We start from the raw sequence: 27,899 nt of genomic DNA on the forward strand, positions 1-27,899 counted from the left end.
AGATGAAATGATGTGAATGAGGCAGGCACTATGATGTAGTATTAGGCTACTATGACCTTCTGACGATAATTCAGAAGGAGGACCATCTTCTTGCAGATCCTGGTTGACCACAGGTAATTGAAACCACAGAAGGGGACTCCTCAATATTTCATAAAATTTACATTTGAAAAAATTAATTCACATACCCAAGTTGTCCTAAACATATTTAAAAGTTTTCCAGTAACTGAGCTGAATATGAGCATTTTTATTTAAACTTAAACTAATTAAAATTAAGTGAAATCTAAAACTCAAGTGGGCAGCACTAGCCACATTTCAAGTGTTCAACCACCATCTGTGTCTCTCGTGCTGGACACTGCAGGCCGAATGATCACAAATCTTATGGTAACTGTACATTCCTGAAATTTGTAATGGTGATAGAGCACTGGCACAGCTCCTTAAAGAACTAAATGTGAATAAAGTGAAAAATATAGAATAAGCTCTCTTATGATTATATAAGATTACTAAAATCTAAGAAAACTTGAAACCTATTCAGAGGTTTTGAAACTCTTTAAGAGTTTGGAACAAAGGCCAGAACACCACCAGCTTATAAAGCCACATGCATGGCCATTTGTACTGAATGTTCTACCTCAGGGGGAATTTAATTCAAATATTAACAAGTATGAAGGGAGAAGGGCGGTTGAGTTGATGGGCGTTTTTTCAAAGATATATTGAAAGAATAATAAAATGCTGAAAGCACAAAGTATTATTAGTAAAATGAGAGTAGCATAAGGAAAACCAGAAACGAAATTACACATCAAAATCAGAAATAAAATCTTTGATCTAGACATAAGAAAACAAGCTAAAGTAGATAAATATAGCAGTGAATAGAAAGCTGTTATGTGGTAATCCTAAAAACTGGTAAAATCACTTGGGAACTGGATCCTATGTGTTTTAAGATTGAAAGGAGAGAATGAAAACCAAAGACTTATTTAAGAGTTAATCATAAAATCACAGTATAGGGGTGCCTGGGTGGCTAGTCAGTTAAGTGTCCAACTTCGACTAAGGTCATGATCTTGCGGTTCATGAGTTCGAGCCCCACATCAGGGTCTGTGCTGACAGCTCAGAGTCTGGAGCCTACTTCAGATTCTTTGACTCCCTCTCTCTCTGCCCCTCCCCCACTCACGCTCTGTCTCTGTCTCTCAAAAAATAAATAATGTTAAAAAAATTGTTTTAATAAAATCACAGTGTATTCATTTCAACTTCCAAACTATTTTAAGTTAAACAGTTGGTAAAGTACATAACTTTAATGAAAACTAATCATGCAGCCTAAAGAACAAAACCAGAACAATGACAGGGTATGTGTATGATAGAGAGAGTTTGAGAACTGGATGTAACCACTATAACCCTCCCCCCACCAAAGTTACTACCATATGTAACAAAATGGAGTTGAAAAGACTGAATGTCAATTTCTAAGTCGCTGGCTTCCTACGTATATAATTTGTGTGACCCCAATATGAGTAGTAACTAACACTTTAAAAAATGGGAGTGCACAAAAACAGACGCTCAGATCAATGGAACAGAATAGAGAACCCAGAAATGGACCCACAAACATATGGCCAATCAATCTTTGACAAAGCAGGAAAGAATATCCAATGGAATAAAGACAGTCTCTTCAGCACGTGGTGCTGGGAAAACTGGACAGCGACATGCAGAAGAATGAACCTGGACCACTTTCTTACACCATACACAGAAATAAACTCAAAATGGATGAAAGACCTAAAAGTAAAACAGGAAGCCATCAAAATCCTCGAGGAGAAAGCAGGCAAAAAACCTCTCTGATCTTGGCCGCAGCAACTTCTTACTCAACACGTCTCCAGAGGCAAGGGAAACAAAAGCAAAAATGAACTACTGGGACCTCATCAAAATAAAAAGCTTCTGCACAGCAAAGGAAACAAGCAGCAAAACTAAAAGGCAACCGACAGAACGGGAGAAGATATTTGCAAATGACATATCAGATAAAGGGTTAGTATCCAAAATCTATAAAGAACTTATCAAACTCAACACACAAAAAACAAATAATCCAGTGAAGAAATGAGCAAAAGATATGAATAGACACTTCTGCAAAGAAGACATCCAGATGGCTAACAGACACATGAAAAAATGCTCAACATCACTCATCATCAGGGAAATACAAATCAACACCACAATGAGATACCACCTCATACCTGTCAGAATGGCTAACATTAACAACTCGGATAACAACAGATGTTGGCGAGGATGCAGAGAAAGAGGACCTCTTTTGCATTGTTGGTGGGAGCACAAGCTGGTGCAGCCACTCTGGAAAACAGTATGGAGGTTCCTCAAAAAATTAAAAATAGAACCACCCTACGACCCAGCAATTGCACTACTAGGTATTTATCCAAGGGATACAGGTATGCTGTTTCGAAGGGACACATGCACCCCCATGTTTATAGCAGCACTATCAACAATAGCCAAAGTATGGAAGGAGCCCAAATGTCCATCGATGGATGAATGGATAAAGAAGATGCGGTATATATATACAATGGAGTATTACTCGGCAATCAAAAAGAATGAAATCTTGCCATTTGCAACTATGTGGATGGAACTGGAAGGTATTATGCTAAGTGAAATTAGTCAGTCAGAGAAAGACAAATATCATATGACTTCACTCAAACAAGGACTTTAAGAGACAAAACAGATGAACATAAGGGAAGGGAAACAAAAATAATATAAAAACGGGGAAGGGGACAAAACAGAAGAGACTCATAAATACGGAGAACAAACAGAGGGTTACGGGAGGGGGTGTGGGAGGGGGGATGGGCTAAATGGGTAAGGGGCATTAAGGAATCTACTCCTGAAATCATTGTTGCACTATATGCTAACTAATTTGGATGTAAATTTTAAAAAAATAAAATTAAAAAAAAAAAGGGAGCAAATGCCTCCCCTATCAGCTCGTGTGGTGATTGATCTTGGTGTGGAAGGAAATTAGAAACAACTCTCACCCTCACTAAGATAAGGCTACATCTCTACCTTAAAAACCTATTATTTAAAAAATATATATATTAGTACCAACACAAAGGGAAATATGATCCAAAGGACAACCAACAATGGAGGCATTTTTAACATCATTCAATTTGGCTCTTATCTCTCAAAACCTTCTGCACTGAACCACTGGTTCAGTGGTTACTACAGGCTCACCATGGACATTGTCGCCAATGAGTAGATTTTACTGCCCTCCCCACCCAGGCAGGGGCTGAATGGCCTTCCTGTGAGCTCTCACGGAACTCCCTGCTTTTCTCTATTATGGTATTTATCATACAATAGTGTAATTTTTTTGTTTACTTATGTACCTCTCATCCTGGACTATGTATGCTTGAAAACACAAAGTATATCTTAATTTATTTTGGGATCCTTAGCACCTAAAACAATACCTAGACCATTAGGAGGTACAGAATTAATGAATGAATAAATGAATAAATGCATTAGCAGAAAATCAAATATAAGTTTTCACATCTATGTTTTCCTAACCTAAGCAAATGATAGAAATATGACAGACAAGAAGGAAAAGGCACTTTTTTCCTTTATATGGATAAAAGAATTACATTCACAAAGAAATTGAGATGCCAAGGATTGAAACTTAGCCTCTTATCTTTACCCTCAATAATATCAACAATATAATAAACATCTCACCAATAATGAATAAAACCAAAGTCTGCACACTGATTTTCTAATACAAATCTCACAACTTTGTCTTACTCTCTTGAACTGATGATACTATTGAGAATTCAATTACAACTGTCTGTTTGAAACACATAATTAATGTGTCTCTATAAACATTTTGATAGAACATTGTATTTATTATCAAGTATGTACCATAGTTAAAAAAAAAAAAAACAGAGTTGCTTTAAAAAACAAAACAAAACCCTTGCAAAATAGGATCAACATCAATGTATTGGAGTGAGACTTTTGCTACAATATTCACAGTTTCCAATGATTTTCCAACAGTCTGAAACAGTGATGTGAATTTCTTTCAATCAGGCTATAGTTTAATCTTTTTCCAGGGAAATATTTTTAATAGGATTACTGACCCTTTTAACAGTCTTGGAAAGAAAATGAATCTTATAAGCATTCCGGCATATAACTATTATAAAAATAAATAGAACAGTCAATCAGAGGAAATTGTAATAGACTTGAGAAACCAAACTTACTCAAGAAATGTACATGAGCCTGTGTGGTGATTACCACTTTCACAGAGAGAAGATTCTACACACCAGCAAAACAAGCGAGCACACCAAGACAAATGAAGGGCTGGAAAGAATGGGAAAACTTTGAACAAACAGCTTTCATCTCTTCCTTAAAACAAAACTAACCGCATTCAGTTCAATCAATTCTGCAGACTCCTAGGCCTGTCCCTGAGTACTATTTGGTTTTTCAGAAGGTACTTAAATGTTTCGGGGGCGGGGAAGGGAAGGATGCTTACTGATTTAAGACACATTTTTGCACTCACAATTCTTTGTGCTTTAAGAGGAATTTTTTCAGGTCATTAGTTTATAATGTGAACTGGTGCCTAGGGATATTTTGAAAGGGAAAAAAAAAAGAGTGTGCTTGGAGATGCAGTTAATGTAACTTGCATCATCATTTATTTCAGCTCAATTTGGGGCACAAAACTGAACTCAGAATGAGTTCACCACATCTGCAACAGTTTCTTTCTCAGCATGCAATGATCTTACAGAAATTTGAAAACACAATATGCCCCTTACCCTCAAAACAAAAAACATCATAACCCCTTTAAAACATTCAGGTCCTTGCAAGAAGTTCTTACTTTTCCAGAGTATGAAAATAAAGTCAGCTTTGCAACTTCCAAAATAATTTGGATTATCAAAATGCCATTGGTGGGGCGCCTGGGTGGCTCAGGCAGTTAAGTATTCGACTCTTGATTTTGGCTCAGGTCATGATCTCACCGTTGTGGGATCGAGGCCCTCGTTGGGCTCTACACTGAGCATGGAGCCTGTTTAAGATTCTCTCTCTCTCCAGCCTTCTCCCCCCACCCCACTCCACCCCCACTTGCACACACACTCTTTCCAAAAAAAAAAAAAAAAAACCACCACACACAAAATGCAATTGTCATACAAAATATATTAATTCTGCTAGTTTTGCCCTTGTTTCCACACCCCACCCCAACCATTCCTACTGCTTTGTTAGGTACAGAAAGGATGGAACTAAATCATTAGGCTCTGAGAAAGCAAACATCTTCCCAAACCCAAGTTTATAGACCAAAAGATGATTTGGCCTTAAGCAAGATTAATTTGATCGACATATCATGTCAAAACAGATCGTTCACAGCCTCAAAGTAAACAAGATATTTCCTAATTTCTCCATTAAGTGTAAATAAACACATCGCCCACAGTTTTCAAGCGTAAACAAAACAAATATCAATATTCCAACTATCTTGCACAAAGTAACCAGTTAGAATCACTTTTCCTTTTCTTCATTATAAATACCCTTCTTTTACATTTGTTAAGGGCACATGAATCATGACTTAAAATCATGAAGTATCTTGAAAGTGTGATCACCCCGGAGATTATGAAACTCCCTATTCTCAATCAGGTACGCATTAGAATAACCAGGGGAATTTTTACAAAATACCAATTCCTGGGCCCCAGCTAAGATTTAGAGTGGGCCCTGGTGTCACCATGCTCTAAAAAACCCCTCAGGTGAGTCCGATGTGCAGCAAGGGGGAGAACCAATTGTCTCACAAATGTGGATCAGGGACCCAGAAAGGACCAAAGTTGAGACCGAGCCAATGGCAGGCCATCTGAGGCAGAACCCAGAACAAAGACTACAAACTCAAATGCCTACAGGAGCCACTTCGGTGAATGAAGCAGGCAACGCATACACACTTCTTCACAACGTGCGAATGCCAGAGGGTGTGACAAACAGGGCGCTCACAGGGCAAGGGCTCCCCAGCTCTAGCTGATCTTGCCATCAGGGAAATCAGAGGTAACAGGTCTTCCCTCTTAATCAAAGAAGACCATAAATAAAGATTTTTTATGTAACATTTCCCAACTTTTAAAGGTTGACTCAATCGAAAAAACACAACACCACTGTATGAGGCGAGCGAGACACATAATGAAACACACAACATGGGCTTGGACTTTAGGCTTCAGTTTATCACTTCCAGTCTGGAGGGGTGTTTCCATTCTCCAGTGACCACAGCATCCCAGTGACATCCCAGTGACAACAACCAACAATGCCTAGCATTGAGTATTTCTTGTGTTAGCCACTCTGCTCAGGGTTTTACTTGGAGTCTCTCAATTAACCTTCGTAAACCTTTAAGGCACCATTATTACCCACCCCCCTTACTCAACCGCCTCTCCCAAGGTCACATACCTAGAAAGTGGCAATGCCAGGACCCAAAGGGATACAGTGTAACTCCATAGCCTATATTATGCTATATTTCTTAAACATTTTAAACATGCTTTTAAAAACCTCTACTCTTTGCGCTTATATCTCTTCAAAAGCAAATGAATTATATGAAATGATTTCTCGGGTCCCTTTTAGTTCTCAAATTCGATGGCTCTGACTCCATAATACAACTCTTGGTTGTAGAAAAATGTTGGAATTTGCATGCATCAGTCTCAAATCCCTGATATGCATTAGCTGATCAAAGGAAAGGAATGAATGAATGCTTATTAAATAGTCTTTTTGAAAAAACAGCAAAGACATAAAATTATAATAAAATTCTTTATCTCTACTGCTCTAGAGAGTTGACTTCCCCATTTTACCTTTTGAAAGATGAGGAAAAGTGCTCAGAAATTCTTCATATGTTTGTTCATGACAATTAACAAACTTATCCAAGACTTCTTCAGTTAATCGATCTTCATCCATGATCTCCAATTCTGATATTCGGGCAGGCATTCCTATTCACGAGGCCACTTTATCTATGGGACAAAGAAAAGCATGAGCTAGAGAGAGTTGGGGTACCAGCCTCTCTTGAAAATGTTGTAGAAATTTGCAGAAATTCAGTCTTTCAAGGTGAGAGGTACTTCAAAGGGTATATCCAACGACAACAATAACAGCTAATATTCATTAGCTACTTATTTAGCACTCACTGTGTACCGGGTGCAGTTCTGAGCCCTTCGATGTTAACTTCCTAACAATCCTAGCTCAGGTCACAGAGCCAGTAGTTAGAAGGACCAGTTCCAGGAGTCAGATCTAGAACCCATGCCCTTAAGCACTTCACTGTGCTTCACCTCTAGCCATTGTGTGGTACCCCTGCCCCCACCACGTGCTACTGTACTGTTGCCACCAAACAACTGACTCGTCTGTGCTTTAACACATCCAAGGACTGGGAACTCCGAACATTCCAAAGAAGCCTTTGGACCACTGTATCAAAGACTCCTTCAAAATCTCTCTCCCTGCACATCTCCCCAACTGGGCCCTGAGCCCCTGGGGATCATATTGCACAATTTCAATCCTTCTTATACATAACATCCTTCCAAATATTTGAACAAGCCTATGCCGTCCTTTCTCAATTTTATCTCACTCACTTAATTTTTTTTTTTTCAAAACCAACCTCAGAATTCAGTTTCTCGGGGTGCCTGGGTGGCTCAGTCAGTTGAGTATCCAACTCTCGATTTCAGCTCAGGTCAGGATCCCGGGGTCGTGGGATTGAGCCCTGCGTCAAGCCCCATGCTGAGCGTTGGAGCCTGCTGAAGATTCTCTCTCTCACTGTCTGCCTGTCTGTCTCTCTCTTTCAGGACACCTGAGTGGTTCAGTCAGACACTTGTCTGACTCTTGATTTCGGCCCAGGTCATCATGATCTCACGGTTAGTGATTTCAAGCCCCATGTCAGGCTGTATGCTGACAGCTCAGAGTCTGCTTGGGATTCTCTCCCTCCCTCTCTCTCTCTGCCCCTCCCCCGCTTGCACGTGTACATTCTCCCTCTCTCTGTCTCAAAATAAACATTTAAAATTACAAAAAAGTTTCTCTCCCTCTCCCCCTCCCCCACTCTCTCTCGATGAAGAAAAAAAAAATCAGTTTCTCTCCAGAGGCTTGAGCCTTCCAACCCCATCACCACAGAGAGCTAATCACAATTTCTCTGTGCTGCCTCATACTGTGTCTATGGTTACACTTAACATACTGTATTGGAAATAGTTGTATAGATTTCTGGGTCCCATTAGACATGAAGCCTGTGACAGGCAGGGCCCATGTCTTTCCTTCTTTGTATCCCAAGTGCTAAATAGCTCAGGACATGGCATACAGCTGGCACCCATCAATATGAAGCTAACATTACTCATTTGAGCAGGTAGGGTAGTCAAATACTGCTAGAAACTGGCAAAACTCAACTAAACTTGCCCAATTATTTCACCTGTGCCTTAACACGACACAGCTTCAAGCGGTTCCGCTCTCCTGAGCAGTCTACCCGGAAGAGATTTCACACCGCCTGCATCCCTTTAAAGTATGCCAACCAGAAATGAAGACAAGACTCCAGATACGCTCTGGATCCAGTGAGGTTTGACTAACTCCCACATTCTGAATACTGCACTCCTACTATATGCTGAAGTGTGTTCACATTGCTGGTGGCCTCCTCACATTGTCAGTTACTTAACATACTGCTAAATGCGTGTCGGCTAGGACACAATGCCTCAATCCTTGCAGTCTAACTTTGTTTTTCCTTGTGACATTTCAACTTGTTAAACTCCATTCATTCGGTATGAAATATCATAGCTTTGAGAAATTTACTATCTACAGAAAGCAGAAGAGTAATTACTGCCTAAGAAGTAGAATTCGTGGGGGATAATAAAAAGGAGGGTGTTCTCTGATAGTGTACAGGAGGGAGAGAAAGCACCAAGCTTCTTCTAGTTTTCCAAAACAAGCACAAAATTTTGTTATCTGTTATTAAATTTATTTATTTGGTATCTACCAGAAGTTCAGATAGACACAGAAATGTTTTCATAAGATGATGGCCAACCTCATTTGGTGGCAAGACCTGACCTGAATTAACATGAAAGTATCTATGGTTTTTGTTAATTCTACTCAGTGTGACCACTCAGACGTTTCCCTGAAGAAGTTCTAAGGGGGATGCTTTTGAGGTGTTTTCCCGGACCCCACTGGAGATTTTGTGTAACACATGGTATTACCCCTGATTACCTTTCTAAACTCCAAAAAACTCTGAATTCTGAAACACATCTGACCCTAAGGGTTTTAAGTAAGGAATTGTTAAGTTTCGCATACTTCACAGGATTGCGGTGAGAATTAAATGGATATAAATGAACCGTCAAACAATGTTAGCCATGATGACCATGATGATAATGGATCAGCCTTGGTATTCTGTCCATTGCCTCCACAAAGACCTGCCTTGACTGTGTGTGACCCCCTCTGACTTTGAAGGCATTGATGTCACCTCAAGATAAATCAAGATAAGCCCGCATGCTTTACAACCCTAGAAAAAAATATGGTGCTATCGAAGTCTGAAAACCACAAAAAATAAAATAAAAATAAAAGGAAAAATTTTAATGTAACTATATATATGAACTCAAAATGAAAGAAACTGTTTCAAACTATTTGTAACCTGAAAATTAAATACAGGAAAAAGTATCAGGTAGAGTTTATGCAAATTCACCCATAACACTGCCAGGCTTCAGCAATTCGAAGTTTAATAAACTATGCTTGCAGTTGCCAGATAAAAAATAATAAATTCAAAGGTGGCTATTATTTCACTGTCAGTAGGACATGGACCTAGTTACAAGAATGTTAACGTCAATCTGCTTTTCCAGGATGGAACCCCAGTGAAATTCCAGCTCCGTAGGACATCAATCTCTTCCTCAAATCTCCTTCAGCCGATAAATACCGAAAAGAGGCGGCCAGGCTGTTTTACATTGCTGTAAATGTCTCCTTGTGGATGCTTTAAGAGTGACAATAGAAAATCCTTTAAACTTCTTTTCCAATTCTCAAAGTGGTAATATTCTGAGATTTTAGCCTTAACACATCTCAGTTTTACCAAAAGGACATAATTAACAGGCTATGCACAGGACACATTCAAACTCCTTCAAGGCCTTTAATTTAATTCACGTGGTTATCCCAATACAGAAGAGGTAATGTTTTTACTGACTTTATAAAGAGTTTTGTAAACTGGCATCATCTGAAGAGTGTAACAAATACCCACCTTCAAATTTAGAACTTTCCTTATCTCTAAAAATGCAAATAGCCTAATGTTAAAAGTCCCCAGGGACTGACAGAGCAGGTAATCATTTACCAGACACTCAAGTGGTTTATGCAAATCCCAGTGGTTTTCTAGAAGGAAGCAATGCTTTTTCAGTTGCCATTCACGTTTATTTGTTTTTATCGTGAAGTATTATTTCTAAAAAGGAAAAAGGGGGAGAGAGAGAGCGAGAGCGAGAGCGACTTGCCCATAATAGGATCCTTTATTTTGGCATGGATTTTATATTTTAAGGCTTAGAGCTCCACATGAAAGACCCAGAACTTTTGTGACGATAAGTAAATGAGTAGAAATATTGACTGGAAAATCACACACAACACTTTCACAATCACAGCCTCCAGAGGGAAACACAGGGAGGATATTTTGCTCTGCTTGGACTACTAAATTTCACAGGAAGACCACAGGCTCGGTTCTCTTCCTATCCAGTCACTGAGAGATGGAGAGAAAATCACAGAACCTTCCCGGGGTCCTGTTTTCTACTACCAAATAATGAAACTAACAACCACCCAAGCCAATTAGTGCTCTGTGGTCTCTGAAAAGCATAATTATGAAACATGGCATGTGGAATTATCACCATTGACTTAACACATCTTTGATGTTTATCTGCAGACCTCTGCCTAATGCAACCTACCTAAACAAATTGCAACCTTCAGAGGCAAGAGTGGTAAGTCTTCGGAAACAAGTCACCATGAGCTGGTCTCCCCTCAAAGCGTATAACCTGCTTTTAACAGCATAAAGAATTGTACGTTGACAAAAATGGGGTTGTCTTTTTTAAACTGTGAGGTTTACTGCTGATATTTTAAAATAATAAATAACAACACATTTTTAAAGAGTTGTGCAGAGGCTGTCAAAATCCACTTCCTCAAATGTTCATAGTTCTGCTCAACAAGAATCTCCTGCTGTGCCGAATGGTAAGATGGAATATTATCAAAAGAATTCACCTTGCCTACAGAGATGAAACTATCAACCTTGGTACTTCACAGGATGGGTCTTCTTTTATTTTTTGGAAAATGGGCAAATTTTAAAAAGACCAAAATTACATTGCAAGTGTACTGATTTATTTAGATGATAGAAGAGACCCGGTATGAACGGATTTCTTCTGCCTTGACTGAACTACACCTATTTTGCATCCTCTAATATTTTTTATGTCTTTTAGATCATATTAAAGAGAGAAAGAAATCCAGTGATTGAAATTGTCACAGATTCTCAGGGTTGAGAGAAACCTGGAGGTCATCTAGTCCAATGACAGAGAATAAATGAATAAATCTGGCAAAGAAACTTCAGGTAGGGTTTTTGTCAAGTAAGGACTACTGATGAGGAGCAGTACATATCAAAACAGTAATGACATATCAATTATGACAGTTTGCATATCAAAACAGTAATGACAACATGCTTATGACTATGAATTTCAAGGCAAACATGAAGGCAGCAGGAAATTAAGGGAAAGGCAGCAATCTCATCAGGATTGTTATAACCATGCCCCCAACTACATCCTGTACCTCAACAACATACAAAAACCTTGAGGCAAAGCAAGGCAAAGCATATGTGTATACGTGTGTGCACAGTAACTCCTCTGCTGCGTTTTATCAGAATGAGATAAAAACATACAATTCTAGCATCAAAGAATACACTGCACTTCAAGTTATAAGCTTCTCCCAACGAGACTTTCCTAACACTTAAAGGCACGGAATTCTTCATTATCACCAAAATGTTGATGGCATAAGCATCTACATGTCTATATAAAGACTTCCCTAGGCACACTTCTGCATTGAGCTTTAAGGGCAGCACTTGGAGGGAGGTGAAAAAGCTTGGGGATTACTGCCGACTACAGAGCTTCAGAAGAGAGAAGTTGTATTGTCATCCATGCGATGGTCTTATTAATAGGAATTTCGCAGCTTATTTTTTCCTTGACAAAATCTCACCGTGAGGAAAAGAGAAAAAAGAGACACCCATACTAAAAGCTGCATCTAATAAAACATGCGAGCTAAGTACATGCTCATCATGAACACAGATACAAGAGATGCCTTAAGAGAAACAGATCTAGTTCCTTTCCTAAAGAGGATTATAATCTATGCACTCTATACAGGACTCCATTTTTGTAACAAGAATGACTCTGATGATCCATATGTATGGTGATTGTTTTTATTTTTTGTATTTTTTTGGTGATTATTTTTAAATTAGAGCAATATGGAATGGAGTGAAAGTATTTTTTAATGAAGGCTGTAATAGTAAGAACAATGAAAACATATCAAGACAAAACAGTGGATTTTATAAAAGAAGCAGGAAAAAAATATATAGACAATCTTTAGGACATAGGACTAGGCAAAGAGTTCTTAGAACTGACACCAAAAGCATGTCTCTAAGAAGAAAAAGTGATATACCCTATAACCCAGCAACTGCACTACTAGGTATTTACCCAAAGGAGACAAAAATACAGATCCAAAGGGGCACATGCACCCCAACGTTTACAACAGCAGTATCAACAATAGTCAAATTATGGAAAGGGCCCAAATGTCCATTGACTAAGGAACAAATAAAGATGTGGTGTAAATGTGTGTGTGTGTGTGTGTGTGTGTGTGTGTGTGTGTGTACAGGTGAACATAGGGGAAGGAGGGAAAAAAAGAGAGAAGCAAACCATAAGAGACTTTAAAGTGTAGAGAACAAACTGAAGGTTGATGGAGAAAGGTGGGTGGGGGATGGGCTAAATGGGTAATGGGTATTAAGGAGGTCACTTGTGCTGAGCACTGGGTGTTATATATAAGTGATGAATCACTAAATTCTACACCTGAAACCAATTTTACAATATATGTTAAGTAGAATTTAACAGGGTGCCTGGGTGGCTCAGTCGGTTGAGTGTCCAACCTCGGCTCAAGTCATGATCTCACGGTTTGTGAGTTCGAGCCCCGCATCGGGCTCTGTGCTGACAGCTCAGAGCCTGGAGCCTGCTTCTGATTCTGTGTCTCCCTATCTCTCTGCCCCTCCCCGGCTAACGCTGTCTCTCTCTGTCTCAAAATAAATAAATAAATAATTAATTAAAAATTTAAAAAAATAGAATTTAAATAAAAACTTGAAATAAAGAAGAAAACGTGATAAGTTAAACCTCATCAAAATTCAAAACTTTGCTCTGGGAAAGATCCTGTTAAGAAGATAAAAAAGAATCACAGGCTGGGAGAAAACATTTATAAATTACACATCCAACACAGGACTAGCACACGGAACATATAAAGAACTCTCAAAACCCAACATTAAAGAAAAGTCCAGTTAAAAAAAAAAACTAAAGACATGCACAGACATTTCACCAAAGAGGATATATAAATTGTAAATAATCTAATGAAAAGATGTTAATATCATTAGCCATTAAAGGAATGTAAATTAAAGCCACAATGAGATACCCCTACACACTCATCAGAATGGGTGAGACAAATCATCAGAAAAATTGTGAGAACACCAATTTTGTGTTGTGGATATAAGTGGGGTAACATTAGTCTGGCAGTGGTGATAGAGCTGGGTATCTTGACTGTCGTATCTTGACATGTGGCTACACATGTCAGACAGCTGAACTACACACACAAATTGTGCATATGTAACTGGTAAAACCGGGATATGTTCTATGGATTGTACCAATATCAATTTCCTGACTTTTATAATGTACACAGATACACAAGATGTTAACATTGCAAAAGGCTGCAACAAGAGTGCACAAAATCTCCCTCCCTATACATTTTTTTTGGAACCTCACATGAATCCGTTCTGTGATCTGTGATTATTTCAAAGTTAAAAGTTTAAAAGGGGAAAAGGGGAGCAAGAGAAGAAGGCTAAGGCAAGTAAGGTAAAAGAAAAGATTTAAGAAAATAAAATTATGCATGTTGATTGTTTTTCCCCTGCAGAAAGCTCTGGGGGAATGGGAATAACACTAATCTATAAAATTACATGTTGAAGCAGAAACTTTCCTGTTGAAAAATTTGCTTCCCTTTCCTGCTCATCCATCCAAGCTACTGTAATGAGGTTTCTTGAGGCTATCATTCATTAAGCCTTACTGTTCATCAGCAGATTGTATAAAATCAATTTTATGTCCCCAAAATATACTCTTCCTTCAAGCTGTTTCAGTCAATCCAGAAATGTCTGCATTGACTCACTGAGGCAGGTCAACTGAGTATTAGATTGTTTTCAATTACACAGTTATTAATTCCATTAAGCAAAGAAAAATGCACACAGTTAAGCATTCAAACTTCCTCCCCCCACTCGTTTCCTATAATTTTTTTAAAAAGCAGATTACCAGTGGATATGGAATCTGAAGGATATACCCATAAGACAAATTTCAGAAAATCCACTGTTTGGGAAATCAGAAAGACTACTTTTTCACTACCACTTTTGATTATTTGCTTTGTTGAAAAATTTCATTATGGGTAATCACAAGTAAATACCCTATCTTCACCCCCTAGTAAAACTCCAACAAGCACATTAACTCTAGGCTAGTCCATTTATCAAGAAAAATGTGCCACACATGTCCTTCAACCACTTTCAAAACTGATCTCCTATCTTCAGAAATGTGAGCAACTACATCAGTGCGTTATGAATGGTGACGAGTCTTTCATCGAACATTTTTTCAAGGTGCCTGATAAAGCTGTGAATCCAGTAGAGGCAGTAGAGTTTCTGAGTCAACTTTATAGCTCTATAACCATGCAATTCAATCATAAGAGAATTTTTTTTAGCTCAGTTGTAATCCCACCTTCACGGGGGATGCAATGCCCCATTAATGCCTATGTTACCTGTATTGCGTAGTAATTGCAGCACAAAGGTATCCACTCTTAATTAAAGCTATCCCCTTCTCTCCAGCGTCCTGAGTCTGTAAGCCACCTGCACAGTGCACAGTACTGTTACAATACCAGAAATCCTGCTTTAAAGCAAAATCCACACAGCCAGTTAGAAGCAGGTGTAGACAAACCCAACTAAACCAACTCTGCTTGCAGAAATTCATTTCTAAGTGCTTCAAAATGCCAGGTCTTGCAAATAAAATCGACCTTTTCATTTGACATTTCTTGAAAGAAATAAGATTTTAAAGATGCATTTCTCAACTATTTTTTATTCTAAACTCCTATGACTATGACTGTGGAATAATAAATGAGCTTTAACAGGGAGTACAGTAATTCCCCAGCTTCCAATTAATCTCAGCATTTTAATTGCAATTTTGCCTCAATGTACACAATGTAACACACATACACAAATGTGGTTTCTATATCCAAAGACAGTAACTAAGAAACACAAAATCCCTCCTTCTCTAAAAATAAAATTCTGAAGTGAATTTTTTTTTACTACAACATTGTAAATCACCTCTGCAATTTTTCTCCATTTTATTTTACAGCAGAGTCCACCTTAAATCACAGAACAATGAAGAGGAAAATACCAGTCATTGCAGTCAGGTGGCCATATTTAATTAATTGTCCTAAATAAAAAGTGACAGGTCACTTGTCATGTCCTTCTTTTGACAATCCATCATACTAACTGTAGTTTGCTTCCTTCCATAGACTTCCTTTTCCTGCCTCTTTTCTCCTCTCTGCCAGTTTCCATTGTGGCTCCCATTACGGGATTCACTCAACAAGTCAAATATCTCCTTTTCCTAGGCTGTTTATATTATTTCCTTAAACATCAGCCACTTATTTAAAAAGTAAAAATTATCTATTCCTATCCGAATGCTATGAAAAGTTGTCCTTGACTCAAACTTATTAATTCGTTGAGCAGCAATGTAATTTTTTCTCCATTTGCAAAATGGGGATGGAAATGCTTGAGAGGCACTCTGTACTTCTTGAAAACCAATCATGAGTTCACAGAAGAGTGTCCCTCCCCTGCGTCCCCTCAACCCACCATGGATACACACCCCTGCAGCTCTGCTACCCTTGTTCTGTTATTTAACTTCTCTGACCTTAAAGTAGTTTGAATGTGAAAATAAAGGCACTGGACTTGAAGCTGTCCCCCATCTCTGGCATTCTGTTTTTCTCCAATTATGCTTCCTAATTGTTCAATTACTATGTCAGTATATCCTCTTACTTTTATCTCCCCATTGTGAAAGAAAAATTATTTTATTCTGTAATTGCACTGACTCTCATTCTTTAATTATCCACTGTGTTTTGGATTAAGGTAGGAGAAATTAATATATTTCAGTAGTTTTGTTTTAAATTTTAAAAAAATGTTTATTTTTGAGACAGAGAGTTGAGTGAGGGAGGGGCAGAGAGAGAGGGAGACACAGAATCTGAAGCAGGCTTTATAGGCTCTGAGCTGTCAGCACAGAACCTGATGCAGGGCTGGAACCCACAAACCGGGAGATCATGACCTGAGCCAAAATCAGATGCTTAACCAACTGAGCCACGCAGGTGCCCCTCAGCAGAAGTTTGAATTAGATTGTGCCAAAGGGGTTTAAGAATGGGCTGAGTAACCTATAATTACAATTTCCTGGTGAACTTTTAAGACCTTCTAAGGGTAAGTGTAAGGAAGGATGTAAAGTTGCTTTGTCCCATTACTATGTATGTCTCTTAAAGACAAGATTTGTGTCTGTGATAATTTTTCTAATTCTCCACATGCCCCTATACATAGTGGATGCACAATAAATACAGTTTACTATTTCACATTTAGTTTCTATGCTGAGCATTTCAGTAGATTGGGATCTTGACTGAGATCACTGCAAATCTAATGCTCTCCTAATGGTGTGGCAAAGGCTAAAGGTTTTAAAATCCATTTCCAAATGTGTTGCTAATTCCAGCTGCTTCAGAAAACAACTAACCCATTCAGCAACAAACTGCCTGTTTTCTGATGTTAGTAACACAGAAAGGCTAAAATATTTGCCTAAACCTACCCATGGTTACTATGTTGCATTTCTTATTTTGTATTTACTGTGGAGATACCCAATACATCAACTTTATGAGAGCTGTCATTGATGCTGGAATTTCAAGTACTATAATCATCATATAACACCATAAACAGATTAGGGAAATAATCCAATACTCTTTTGCAGACAAAGAAAAAAATCATCATGGAAGTAACTAGAAGAGATGATGATGCCTTTTTAAAGGATGGGCCAACACTTCAAATGATGAAAATCAGCCAAACAACTGAGCTACTCATTAGTTTTTTAAAAAATCAACCCTGAACATATATATACTAAAATTTTGCAAAAACTCAGTCACTTGTACAAATATATTTATAGCATCATCATCATCATCAGACAAGATTTACTAGTACACTCTTTTATATCAGACACTTTGTATCCATTAATTCTTACAACAAAGCAGGGATCATTCCTGTTTTAGAGATAAGGAAACTGAAGCTCAAAAGGAGAATTTAGCTAGTAAGTGGCAAAACTGAGACTCAAATCCAGATCTGTCTACTTCTGATCATGCATTCTATCATCTAAGCCACACGGAAACTGATTAAATAACCAACAATGGTGGTTAGTCAGAAAAATTATCTTACATTTACTGAATGGAATTTTAGAAAGTTATTAAAAATCATAAAGGTGGAAATAAAATATACATTTCATAGTGTATACGAAATAATGTTACATTAAAAAGAGAAAATAAAATTTAAATGCATTCTTATTTATTATAATCAGGTAAAATGTATATACATTTGGATAAACACTGTAATAGAGCACAAATAAAAAATTTTATGATTAGGCAATAAGCTAATGAGTGGTATATATTTCTCCTGATGGAACTGTTTTTAATGAGTTGCTTTAAAATTAAGTCAGCTATAGTAATCAAGACAGTGTGGTATTAGTTAAATAGACAAACAGATCAATCGAACAGAGCCAAGAGCACTGAAATAGACTCACATAAACACAATCAACTGATCTTTAACAAAGAAACAAAGGCAATAGAATAGACATACACACAGTCTTTTCAACAAAGATTCTAGAACTGCATCTCCACATGTGAAAAATTAATCTAGCCACAGACCTTACACCCTTCACAAGAATTAACTCAAATGGATCACAGACCTAAACAAAAAAAATGCAAAACCATAAAGTTCACAGCTCATGGGTCTGGCAACCACTTTTTAGATATAATACCAAAGGTACAATCTATGAAAGAAATAATTGATAATAACTTATTAAAGTTAAAAACTGACAAGAGAATAGAAAGAAAAGCCACAGACTGGCAGAAGATATTTGCCAGAAACACATCTGACAAAGGACTGTTATCCAAAATATACAAAGAACTCTTAAAGTCAACAATAAGAAAACAAACAACCTGGCAAAAAAACAAAACAAAACAAAACAAAACAAAAACTCAGAGATACCTGACAAAGACATACAGATGACAAAAACAAACAAACAAAAAACCTGAAGAGATGTTCCACATCATATGTGATCTGGGAAATACAAACTAAAACAACAATGAAATCCTACTACACAGCTATTAGAATGACCAGAATCCAGAACACTGACAACACCAAATGCTGGTGAGGATGTGCAGCTATAGGAACGCTCATTTGTTGCTACTGGGCACTGAGCACTTTAAAGATACTAACTGAGGGGCACCTGGGTGGCTCAGTCGGCTAAGTATCCGACTTTAGCTGAGGTCACGATCTCGCGGTCTGCAAGTTTGAGCTCCCCATCAGGCTCTGTGCTGACAGCTCAGAGCCTGGGACCTGCTTCGAGTTCTGTATCTCTCCACCCCTCCCCTGCTGGCTCTCTGTCTGTCTGTCTGTCTGTCTCTCTCTCTCAAAATAATAAACATTTTTTAAAAATTGTAATTAAAAAAAATAAAGACATTATCTTATTTAATCTTTTTGCAACAATCTTTTGGGGTGACTATTTCTATTATTCCCACTACAGAGACAATCAGAGGCTTAGAGATTAGGATGACTCCAGTGGAAAATGGCAGAGCTGGTAAAGAAAACCAGGTCAGTTTGACTCCAAAGCCCATTTGCTTAATCATTCTGCTGGGTAATATTACACAGCAGCTCCTGATATATGATATGAAGTTGGCAGTAGGCCTCCAATAATTAGAATGACTTCTGAGCTTTGCATTAAAGAAAATGAGACTGTTGAAGAGCAATTCAAGATCAAAATAACTGACATTGGTATCAGTGGTCTCTGCTTTAGGAAATAATTTATCATTTGATTCTTAATAGTGTTATTTAAATCATAGCAATTATATTCATTTTCTTCTATATTTTTCTAAAATGTTTTTAATAAAAATATAAGTCAGGTTTCAGCCAGGTTTTGTTTTGTTTTGGTCTTTATAAATAGCTGACTGTGTTTCCATTGTTTGCCAGTAAGGAAATAGTTAAATCTTGAGCATGTACCCCGGTGGATATCTCCCTCGACCATCTAAAGAAAAGAAAAAAAAAAAAAAAGGTCACAGTCAGTTACTCCCGTTAGATCAGTGTTCACTGGAACATCTGGAGGCACATATACACATTCTCTTTACTGTGAGCCTTCCTCTTGCCACAGTCAGAGTGGGCAGTCAGTGAATCTTCCCCAAGTGCTGACATTTAATACCTGGTTTAGCGGCAAAGATTCAGAGAGGGGTGAGCAGCCTCTCTGGCCTTCAGGTAGGTCCGATACCTTCATTTCTATCAAAACTAAAAGATGGGCACCTACGTTTGTCAACTTGAAGGGAAAGACGATGCCCCACTTTAGCAGCGGGTGAGTTACAGATGCATTGGGTGTCCAGATGGGGAAGGGATGCTGTAAAATTTGGAAACTATGGGGCTTTCTGCTGTCAGGCTGCTGCAAGGATTCAGTTCCTGTGGCATCAGAGCCCATGTGTTCATCTTAGTACATAAATGCTTCTCTGGCATAAGTGTCAGGAAAAAAAAACAAAACAAAAAGACCTAATCCTGGCTTCAGTGCCAGCAAAAAAAGCAAACAACGTATATCTCAGACCCAATTAGCTGTGCAAGATAGTGTTAATTCATGCCCGAAATGACTGTGGTTACATGAGGTTACCTACTCTTTTGGAGCAATCAAGAAAACACGGGCAACACTGATCAGTAAGATTTAATGCCTCCGAGTACAGTACCTTTCTTTGGAAGGAAAAAAAGAGTCAGTTCAGACACAGGAAACTACAAACCCAGACCTCACACCATTAGTCCTCTTTTGATTTTCAACTGTGCCCTAGCTTCACAGTGAATAAATGAAAACCTCCCTGCTGAGGAATGTTAGCATGGGGTTGGGAAAATTGTATAAATTTATTGGTCCTCTATTTCTGTCTTTTAAAAAGAATCTTTAATGCGTGGACTTTGAAACTTCCTTCAGTTGAAGAACAGTATCTTTTTTTTTTTTCCAAATCTTCCTTTTTTATCTAGACTATTTAAAGAAAGTAGATTATTTTAGTTCTAGTATTACCTTTTAAAAACTCTTAAAAACCAAGATGTGACTAATATAGTCATGTTAAAACTATGGAAAATATACAATAGTCCACTCCAGTGAGGGCATATTTAAGTGAATAAAGCAAATTTCAAAAGCTAAAAAAATATGGCAAATTAATGTGAAAATACTTTCAGTGTTCCTGTTTATTCTTTAAATAAGTGTGCCATCTGGTCATGGTTTTAAATGGGTAATCTAAACATTAAATACACAGATACTTGACCTGCATTACAAGAGGAGGAAATTCACCTTAACAGTAATAAACCTCGCCTGTTTTTTAGGGCCCTGAAATTACGAGGTGCATCAAGAGCAGGGCATCAAAAGGAGAACAGGTCAGAAATCTTTAGGGAACCAAACTAAGCTGTAAAAAAAATGGGTAGTATTCCTTATGTCTTGCCTAAGAAAATGTATCTGTTTCATCTGTAGTAGTCATGTTTTCACTTATGAGAAGCCAAATTCCCTAAGACAACCTTAAAATGAAGCCAAAAGGCCACAATGAGACCTTATTTTTAAAAAAGCCTGCTGTTGGGGCACCTGGGTGGCTCAGTTGGTTGAGCGGTTGAGCATCCGACTTCAGCTCAGGTCATGATCTCAGGGTTCGTGGGTCCAAGCCCCGCATTGGGCTCTGTGCTGACAGCTTGGAGCCTGGAGCCTGCCTCCAATTCTGTGTCTCCCTCTCTCTCTGCCCCTAACCCACTCGCATTCTGTCTCTGTCTCTCTCAAAAATAAATAAACATTATTTTTTTTTTTAAGTCTACTGTTTAAAAGCTAGTGTTCTTGGTATATGTTCACCCCTTGGGATATGGACTCCATGACCCCTGTAGAGCTTGCTTTTTATTCCAATAACAGTCTTCAGAGATACTTAAAACAAACTGGCTTTGGCTTCAGTGTTCCCCCTACCCAGAAGCGGACAACTGTCTGATAAGCATGTATCACGCTGAGTCACTTACAGTTTTCATTTACTGAATTCAGGGAACGATACTTCCTTTTAATCCCTATGGAGAGCATGTTCTTAGTTGCACCAGGCCTTCTCTCATGCATACTTGGATGGGCCATGAATAAAAAAGACACCCATGTGATTTCATAAGCAGGGCAAGTTGCTGAACCTACAAACCATCATGAAGAAGAGGCAGGCTTGCTTTCATGACTTTAACAATAACCCTTCTCATTCACCATGTCCTCACTTGGTTTCATAACCCACAAGATGTGATTCTTAAAATATCACACCTTGAGGAATCTCCCAAGTAAACTAAAGCTAAATAGAAGAGCACATTTAGTGGTTAATTACATCTGATCTACAGAAGTGCTTCAAGACAAAAAGCCTTACCAAAATCTCACTACACTGAACACATAGATTCTAAATGGGCCAAGGAATCTTTGCAGGCAAGATAAAAACTATAGTATCGACCAACATTTATCAAATGTTTATTATGTGCCAGGCACTGTGCTATGTGATTTACACGTGTTATCCCATTTATCCTTCAAAACAACCCAATGAATACATACTAATACTATTCCCATTTTACAGAAAAGAAAGAACAGAGAAAAAATAACTTGACCAAGATTTGGACTCAGGCTGCAAAGTCTGCATTTTTTTTAAATGTTTTAACATTTATTTATGTTTAAGAGATAGAGAGAGACAGGGCATGAGCAAGGGAGGGGCAGAGAGAGGGAGACACAGAATCCAAAGCAGGCTCCAGGCCCCAAACTGTCAGCACAGAGCCCAATGCAGGGCTCGAACCCACAAACCGTGAGATCATGACCTGACCAGAAGTCGGACACTTAACCAACTGAGTCACCCAGGCACCCCCAAAGTCTGCATTTTTAAGGAGAGGTTAGAGAAAGAGTAACAGAAGAATGACTGAATGATTTCCTGTTATTTAAATTGAACTCACCACCCACACCTCCATTGTGTATGCTTATCCAATTCTTATTAGTCTAAAAAATTCATCAATCTATACCCACTGACCAGATCCCAGATCCTAAATTTCTTTTAACCATCTCCAACATTAAGTATCATCTGCCATGACTTGTAGGTAATTGTGTACTAACAACGCTACTTTTGATAAGTTCAAGCATAATTATAACTAACACAGTGTGCAAAGCCCTATTGTAAATAATTTACATGCAGTAATTTACTAATGATAATTTACATCAACCAAGGAGGTAGGTAAATTATCTCATTTTACAGATGAGGAAACTGAGACAGAGCCATGTTAAATTACTTGCCCAAGTTCATATAGTTAATAGGTGACAGACAAAGGATTTGATTATAGCCAACGGCCTTCAGAGTCCATACTCTACTGAGAACCATATTCAGAGACACTGTTTCATCCTGTTTTTGAAGCATAGTAATAATTTACTCTGAACAGTCGGGAATCTGTACCCTTTTGATTCCTTTAACCTTTGGTGCCTAGGACCTCACTCTGCAAACAGAGTATATTTCTCATTAAGGCTCCTGGCATCTCCCTAAGGTAAGTGATAATAATAAAATAAAAATGTATCCAGCTGAGTTCATCTAATAAATAGCTTTTTAAAAAATATTATGACTAATATTAAATCCTGAATAATTCTGGCACCTCTTTGCTTAGTACCTGCTTACGACAGCGTTTCTAAAGGCTTATGTCAAATGTTTTGTGCAGGAAAGAGCGATCTGAAATAACGGCCACTAACTGTATTTTCCTAGAGGTAAGAGGAAGAGAGAATGGAGGCAGGGGGGTATTTAGGAACCTTCTCTGCTTCCCTGAAAGAACCCTAAATGCAGGAGCAAGAGCGATTGAGGAAAAACCAGGGGCTTTTGCCAAGACACTCGTTGAAATCCAATTAGTGTTTCCACTACGAAATCATTATCAGGTAATTTCTCCCCCGCGCTCCAGGTATTCAGAGCCTGGTCTTTGGCTTCCGTAAAACAGTCACAGCTTCTGTGACCTCAGGTCCTCCACACCACCCCCCCGCCCCGACCCAGCAACCTAAGGACGTTCAGGGGTGTAACTGACTCGAGTCCTCGAAAGCATCCAGGCAGGAGTCCGCTAGGACGCCTCATCCGGGGCTTCCTTCTAAGCTGCGGTTTCCAGGCAACCCCACTAGGGCCAGAAACAACTGTGCTTCCTACGGGGTCACTTGTTTAAGAGTCCCCGGAGAGGCACCGGGAACACTCGGCAGCAGTCGGCCTGACGCCCCTCCTGGTGCTGCAGCCTTCCCGTAACCCGGATGTTGGGTCTGCGTCAGCCGCGCTCACCTCCCGTTCCCTAGTTTTCCGCTTTGGCTCCCTTCTAGTCACTCCGCACTTTGAGCGTCTTTATTCAGAGGGGCATCCCAGGAGTCGCTTCTCCTGGAGCAACAGAAACTGTCTCCAACCACGCATCCCATAGAGAACGGATTCCTGGGAAATGTAGTTCTTTCGGCCGACAAGCGGTGAATCTGTGGAGAGGGTGGGGGGGATAGGACTACAATTCCCAGAAATCTAAGGGAGGATAGTCCATGTCGAAAACATGTCCCAACTGCTTGGATCCTATTAGGAAGGAAGGTTCTGTGGCTCTTTACTTACCTAGCTGCCTGGATTTTGCTAATTCAGTCCCTCTACAAGCTTGTGGAAGAACTTTTTTTAAATAAGCGTTTTACATGTAAGGTGATGCAAACATAATGATTTATATGAAGAGATACAGTAATTTTGTGTGTGTAATTCTTTCAGATAAAAGATCCATCCACTATCAGAAAATATGTCACTACAGATGATAACAGTCAGTAATAATACAGCCTTAATACAACCAGGCTTCTCACTGATGAATTTTGATGGGCAAGTTTTCTTCTTTGGCCAAAAAGGCTGGCCCAAGAGATCCTGCCCCACTGGAGTTTTCCACTTTGATGTAAAGCATAACCATCTCAAACTGAAGCCTGCAGTTTTCTCTAAGGATTCCTGCTACCTTCCTCCTCTTCGTTACCCAGCCACTTGCATCTTCAGAGGCAGCTTAGAGTCTGAAAAGCATCAATATATCATCCATGGAGGGAAAACACCAAATAATGAGCTTTCAGATAAGATTTATGTCATGTCTGTTGTTGGCAAGAACAACAAAAAAGTTACTTTTTGCTGCACGGAGAAAGACTTGGTAGGAGATGTTCCTGAAGCCAGATATGGTCATTCCATTGATGTGGTGTATAGTCGAGGGAGAAGTATAGGTGTTCTCTTTGGAGGACGGTCATACATGCCTTCTGCCCAAAGAATCACAGAAAAATGGAATAGTGTAGCTGACTGTCTGCCCCATGTTTTCCTGGTAGATTTTGAATTTGGGTGTTCTACGTCATACATTCTGCCAGAACTTCAGGATGGGTTATCTTTTCATGTCTCCATTGCCAGAAATGATACCATTTATATTTTAGGAGGACACTCACTTGCCAATAACATCCGCCCTGCCAACCTATACAGCATAAAGGTTGATCTCCCACTGGGTAGCCCAGCTGTGAATTGCACAGTATTGCCAGGAGGAATCTCTGTCTCCAGTGCGATCCTGACTCAAACAAACAGTGATGAATTTGTTATTGTTGGTGGCTATCAGCTTGAAAATCAAAAGAGAATGGTCTGCAACATTGTCTCTTTTGTGGACAACAAGATAGAAATTCGTGAGATGGAGACCCCAGATTGGACCCCAGATATTAAGCACAGCAAGATCTGGTTTGGGAGCAACATGGGAAATGGAAATGTTTTCCTTGGCATACCAGGAGACAATAAACAGGCTTCTTCAGAGGCATTCTATTTTTATATGTTGAAATGTGCTGAAGATGATGTGAATGAAGATCAGAAAACACTCACAAATAGTCAGACATCAACAGAAGACCCAGGGGACTCCACTCCCTTTGAAGACTCAGAAGAATTTTGTTTCAGTGCAGAAGCAAATAGTTTTGATGGCGATGATGAATTTGACACCTATAACGAAGACGATGAAGAAGATGAGTCTGAGACAGGCTACTGGATTACATGCTGTGCTACTTGTGATGTGGATATCAACACTTGGGTACCATTTTATTCAACTGAGCTCAATAAACCTGCCATGATCTACTGCTCTCATGGAGATGGGCACTGGGTCCATGCCCAATGCATGGATCTGGCAGAACGCACACTCATCCATCTATCGGAAGGAAGCAACAAGTATTACTGCAATGAGCATGTGAAGATAGCAAGAGCACTACAAACCCCCAAAAGAGACCTACCCTTAAAAAAGCCTCCACTGAAATCCCTCCACAAAAAAGGTTCTGGGAAAATTTTTACTCCTGCCAAGAAATCTTTTCTTAGAAGGCTGTTTGATTAGTTTCACAAACGTCTTCCAAATTCAAGTGCATCAAATTTTTAAACCTGTTTTAAAGAATCATAACAATGATGAAAATTATATTTCTATTTTTGTTTATTGAAAATGCCCGTGTTTTCTTTTAGTCTTATGAATCAAGTGCCAGGGGAAAGTGCTCATAATACAATGCTAAATGCTTGAAAAAATTTTAGTCAAAGGTATCTTAAATGAGAATTTCTGACCTGAATTTTTTCATTCAAGCAATCTTCAATACAGAGGTGGTAGTAATAATCAAGATATGTTTATATCCTTCATATAATTTTTCATAACAAATAAGCTATAGAGTAGTTAAGACAAAATTAAGCCAGTAAAGAAACTAATACCCAAAGGAATTAAATGAATTATTTTGCACAATATAACAATTTGGTGGTTGGCCAAAAATTAAAACCAAGATCACCTGTATCCCATGCTAGTACTCTTTATATGTCTCTAACTCTAAACTGGTCTCTTGATTATGTCTACGAACAGAAAAAGTTCCATAAAGCTTATTTAAGCTGTAACATAGTCTCCATTGACATGAAGGAGGAGAAAAGGACTCTACATCAAGTTTGTTATATTTTATCAAGTTACCTGCATGACTTTATTCAGAGGATTCCCCCTCTCTGCCCTGTCTGGTGCACAGATGATGGACCAAGGCCAATTGCTTGAACCAATTCTTTGAGAGATTTAATGAAAACTGAAGTCCACTGCTACTTAGCAGTCTGGGAAAAGGGAATAAGTCAGAGCACGCTAAGAAAAGACCACCAGTTAAAATCTCATAAAGAACAATAGTATTATTTCCCCCAAATAAAAGAAGTTAAAGAATGTTCTAAAGTTAATAGGTATAAGATTTTAAGTGGGGAAAAGTAAATTTGTGTGTGTATGTGTCTAGTTGACATGTGGAGTTGGATGCCAATGAAAATTGCAAAATCAATGAACTTGCTATGGTTCAATTAGATACTTTCTAGAAAGAGAGTTAAAAAAGACTGTTCACTTTGAGGCTTTAAGACATCAACTGATAATTAGATGACCTTATAAATAAATGTCTCTCCTTTTGGAGTATTTTTCTAGAAAAGCATCTTACTTTATCCTAGGAGCTTAAGCCACAGCTTCCTATTCATCAGTATTCATTGAAAGTCCACAGTGTGTGAAGTTCTATTGCCAGATTTAGGGGGCACATGACCATACAGGAGATAAATCCCTGGAATACAAGTTCGTCTGCTACCAGTTCCATGTCTTAGCTACTAAAACTAACTTGGATGAATTAAGTCCTGTTGTTTGTTTCAGTAATGTTGCTTAATGAATACTCCTTTTGAAGCATTTGCTATACCTTTGCTTTGATTTTTTGTTGTTTTTGTCATCTATGTAAAACCAATAAAGCATTAAAATGTCTTGTTTATATCGATTTCTCATTATTAATATGCATAGTTACCCAATTAAGGACAAAATTATACTATTTAATTTTCTCAGGATCACTCTACTTTGATTTCTTTTTTCTGTTGTTCATAGGAAGTGTCATAAGTTAGAACTGAAATATCCTTTACAGAGTTCAAAAGGGTTATTTCTTCAAGAGGTAGATACATTCCCTTAACTCATCTATAGTGACTGAGTAGCTGAAGAATTATTACCATATTTATTTTGTAGTCAATGATAATCTAAGTGATTTAATTCTGAACTCACTGGGTTCTATAGTTAAACTCAGATGCCACCAGCATAGCTACTTTTAGAGTGTGTGTGTGTGTGTGTGTGTGTGTGTGTGTTATATGAGTATGTGTCACGAAAGCAAGTACTTTGGTTTTACTACCATATTTTTTAGTAGAATTAGGTCTTTTTAAGTCCTAAGTGAATTCAGCAGCTGACATTAAAGATGATGAAGTTTCTGTTCTGATAAGCACATGCAAACATTCAAATGGACCACATTAGAAAAGGATTCACTTATTCTAATGATATACTGCCTTTGCTTAAAACATTTATAGAACTCACACTTCAG

General features: G+C 38.4%; 2 protein-coding genes across 10 annotated transcripts in view; one reads left to right on the plus strand and one right to left on the minus strand.

Annotated features, from left to right (window-relative positions):
• IFTAP (intraflagellar transport associated protein) overlaps positions 1–23,993 on the minus strand; it is a 65,807-nt gene extending 41,814 nt beyond the window's left edge. Inside the window, exons 1-3 of one of the 9 annotated variants that reach the window (XM_060606409.3) lie at positions 23,830–23,993; positions 20,176–20,248; positions 6,786–6,941 (exon numbers count right to left, since the gene is read on the minus strand). In XM_060606409.3, the coding sequence (XP_060462392.1) occupies positions 6,786–6,918 (133 nt within the window). In that variant the 5' untranslated portion in view covers positions 6,919–6,941; positions 20,176–20,248; positions 23,830–23,993. Of the gene's footprint in view, positions 1–6,785; positions 6,942–20,175; positions 20,249–23,185; positions 23,250–23,587; positions 23,770–23,829 lie in introns of those variants that run through there. The other 8 variants (XM_060606410.2, XM_060606407.2, XM_060606414.3 and 5 more) reach the window with 8 other exon arrangements.
• On the plus strand, positions 23,359–27,301 carry RAG2 (recombination activating 2). The gene is made up of 2 exons (XM_060606406.2): positions 23,359–23,444; positions 24,283–27,301. The coding sequence occupies exon 2, from the start codon at positions 24,311–24,313 to the stop codon at positions 25,892–25,894; it is 1,584 nt and encodes a 527-aa protein (XP_060462389.1). The 5' UTR covers positions 23,359–23,444; positions 24,283–24,310; the 3' UTR covers positions 25,895–27,301.
• The last annotated feature ends 598 nt before the right edge of the window (positions 27,302–27,899 follow it).

This window comes from Panthera onca, chromosome D1, assembly GCF_046562875.1.
Source record: "Panthera onca isolate mPanOnc1 chromosome D1, mPanOnc1 haplotype 2, whole genome shotgun sequence".
Taxonomy (NCBI): domain Eukaryota; kingdom Metazoa; phylum Chordata; class Mammalia; order Carnivora; family Felidae; genus Panthera; species Panthera onca.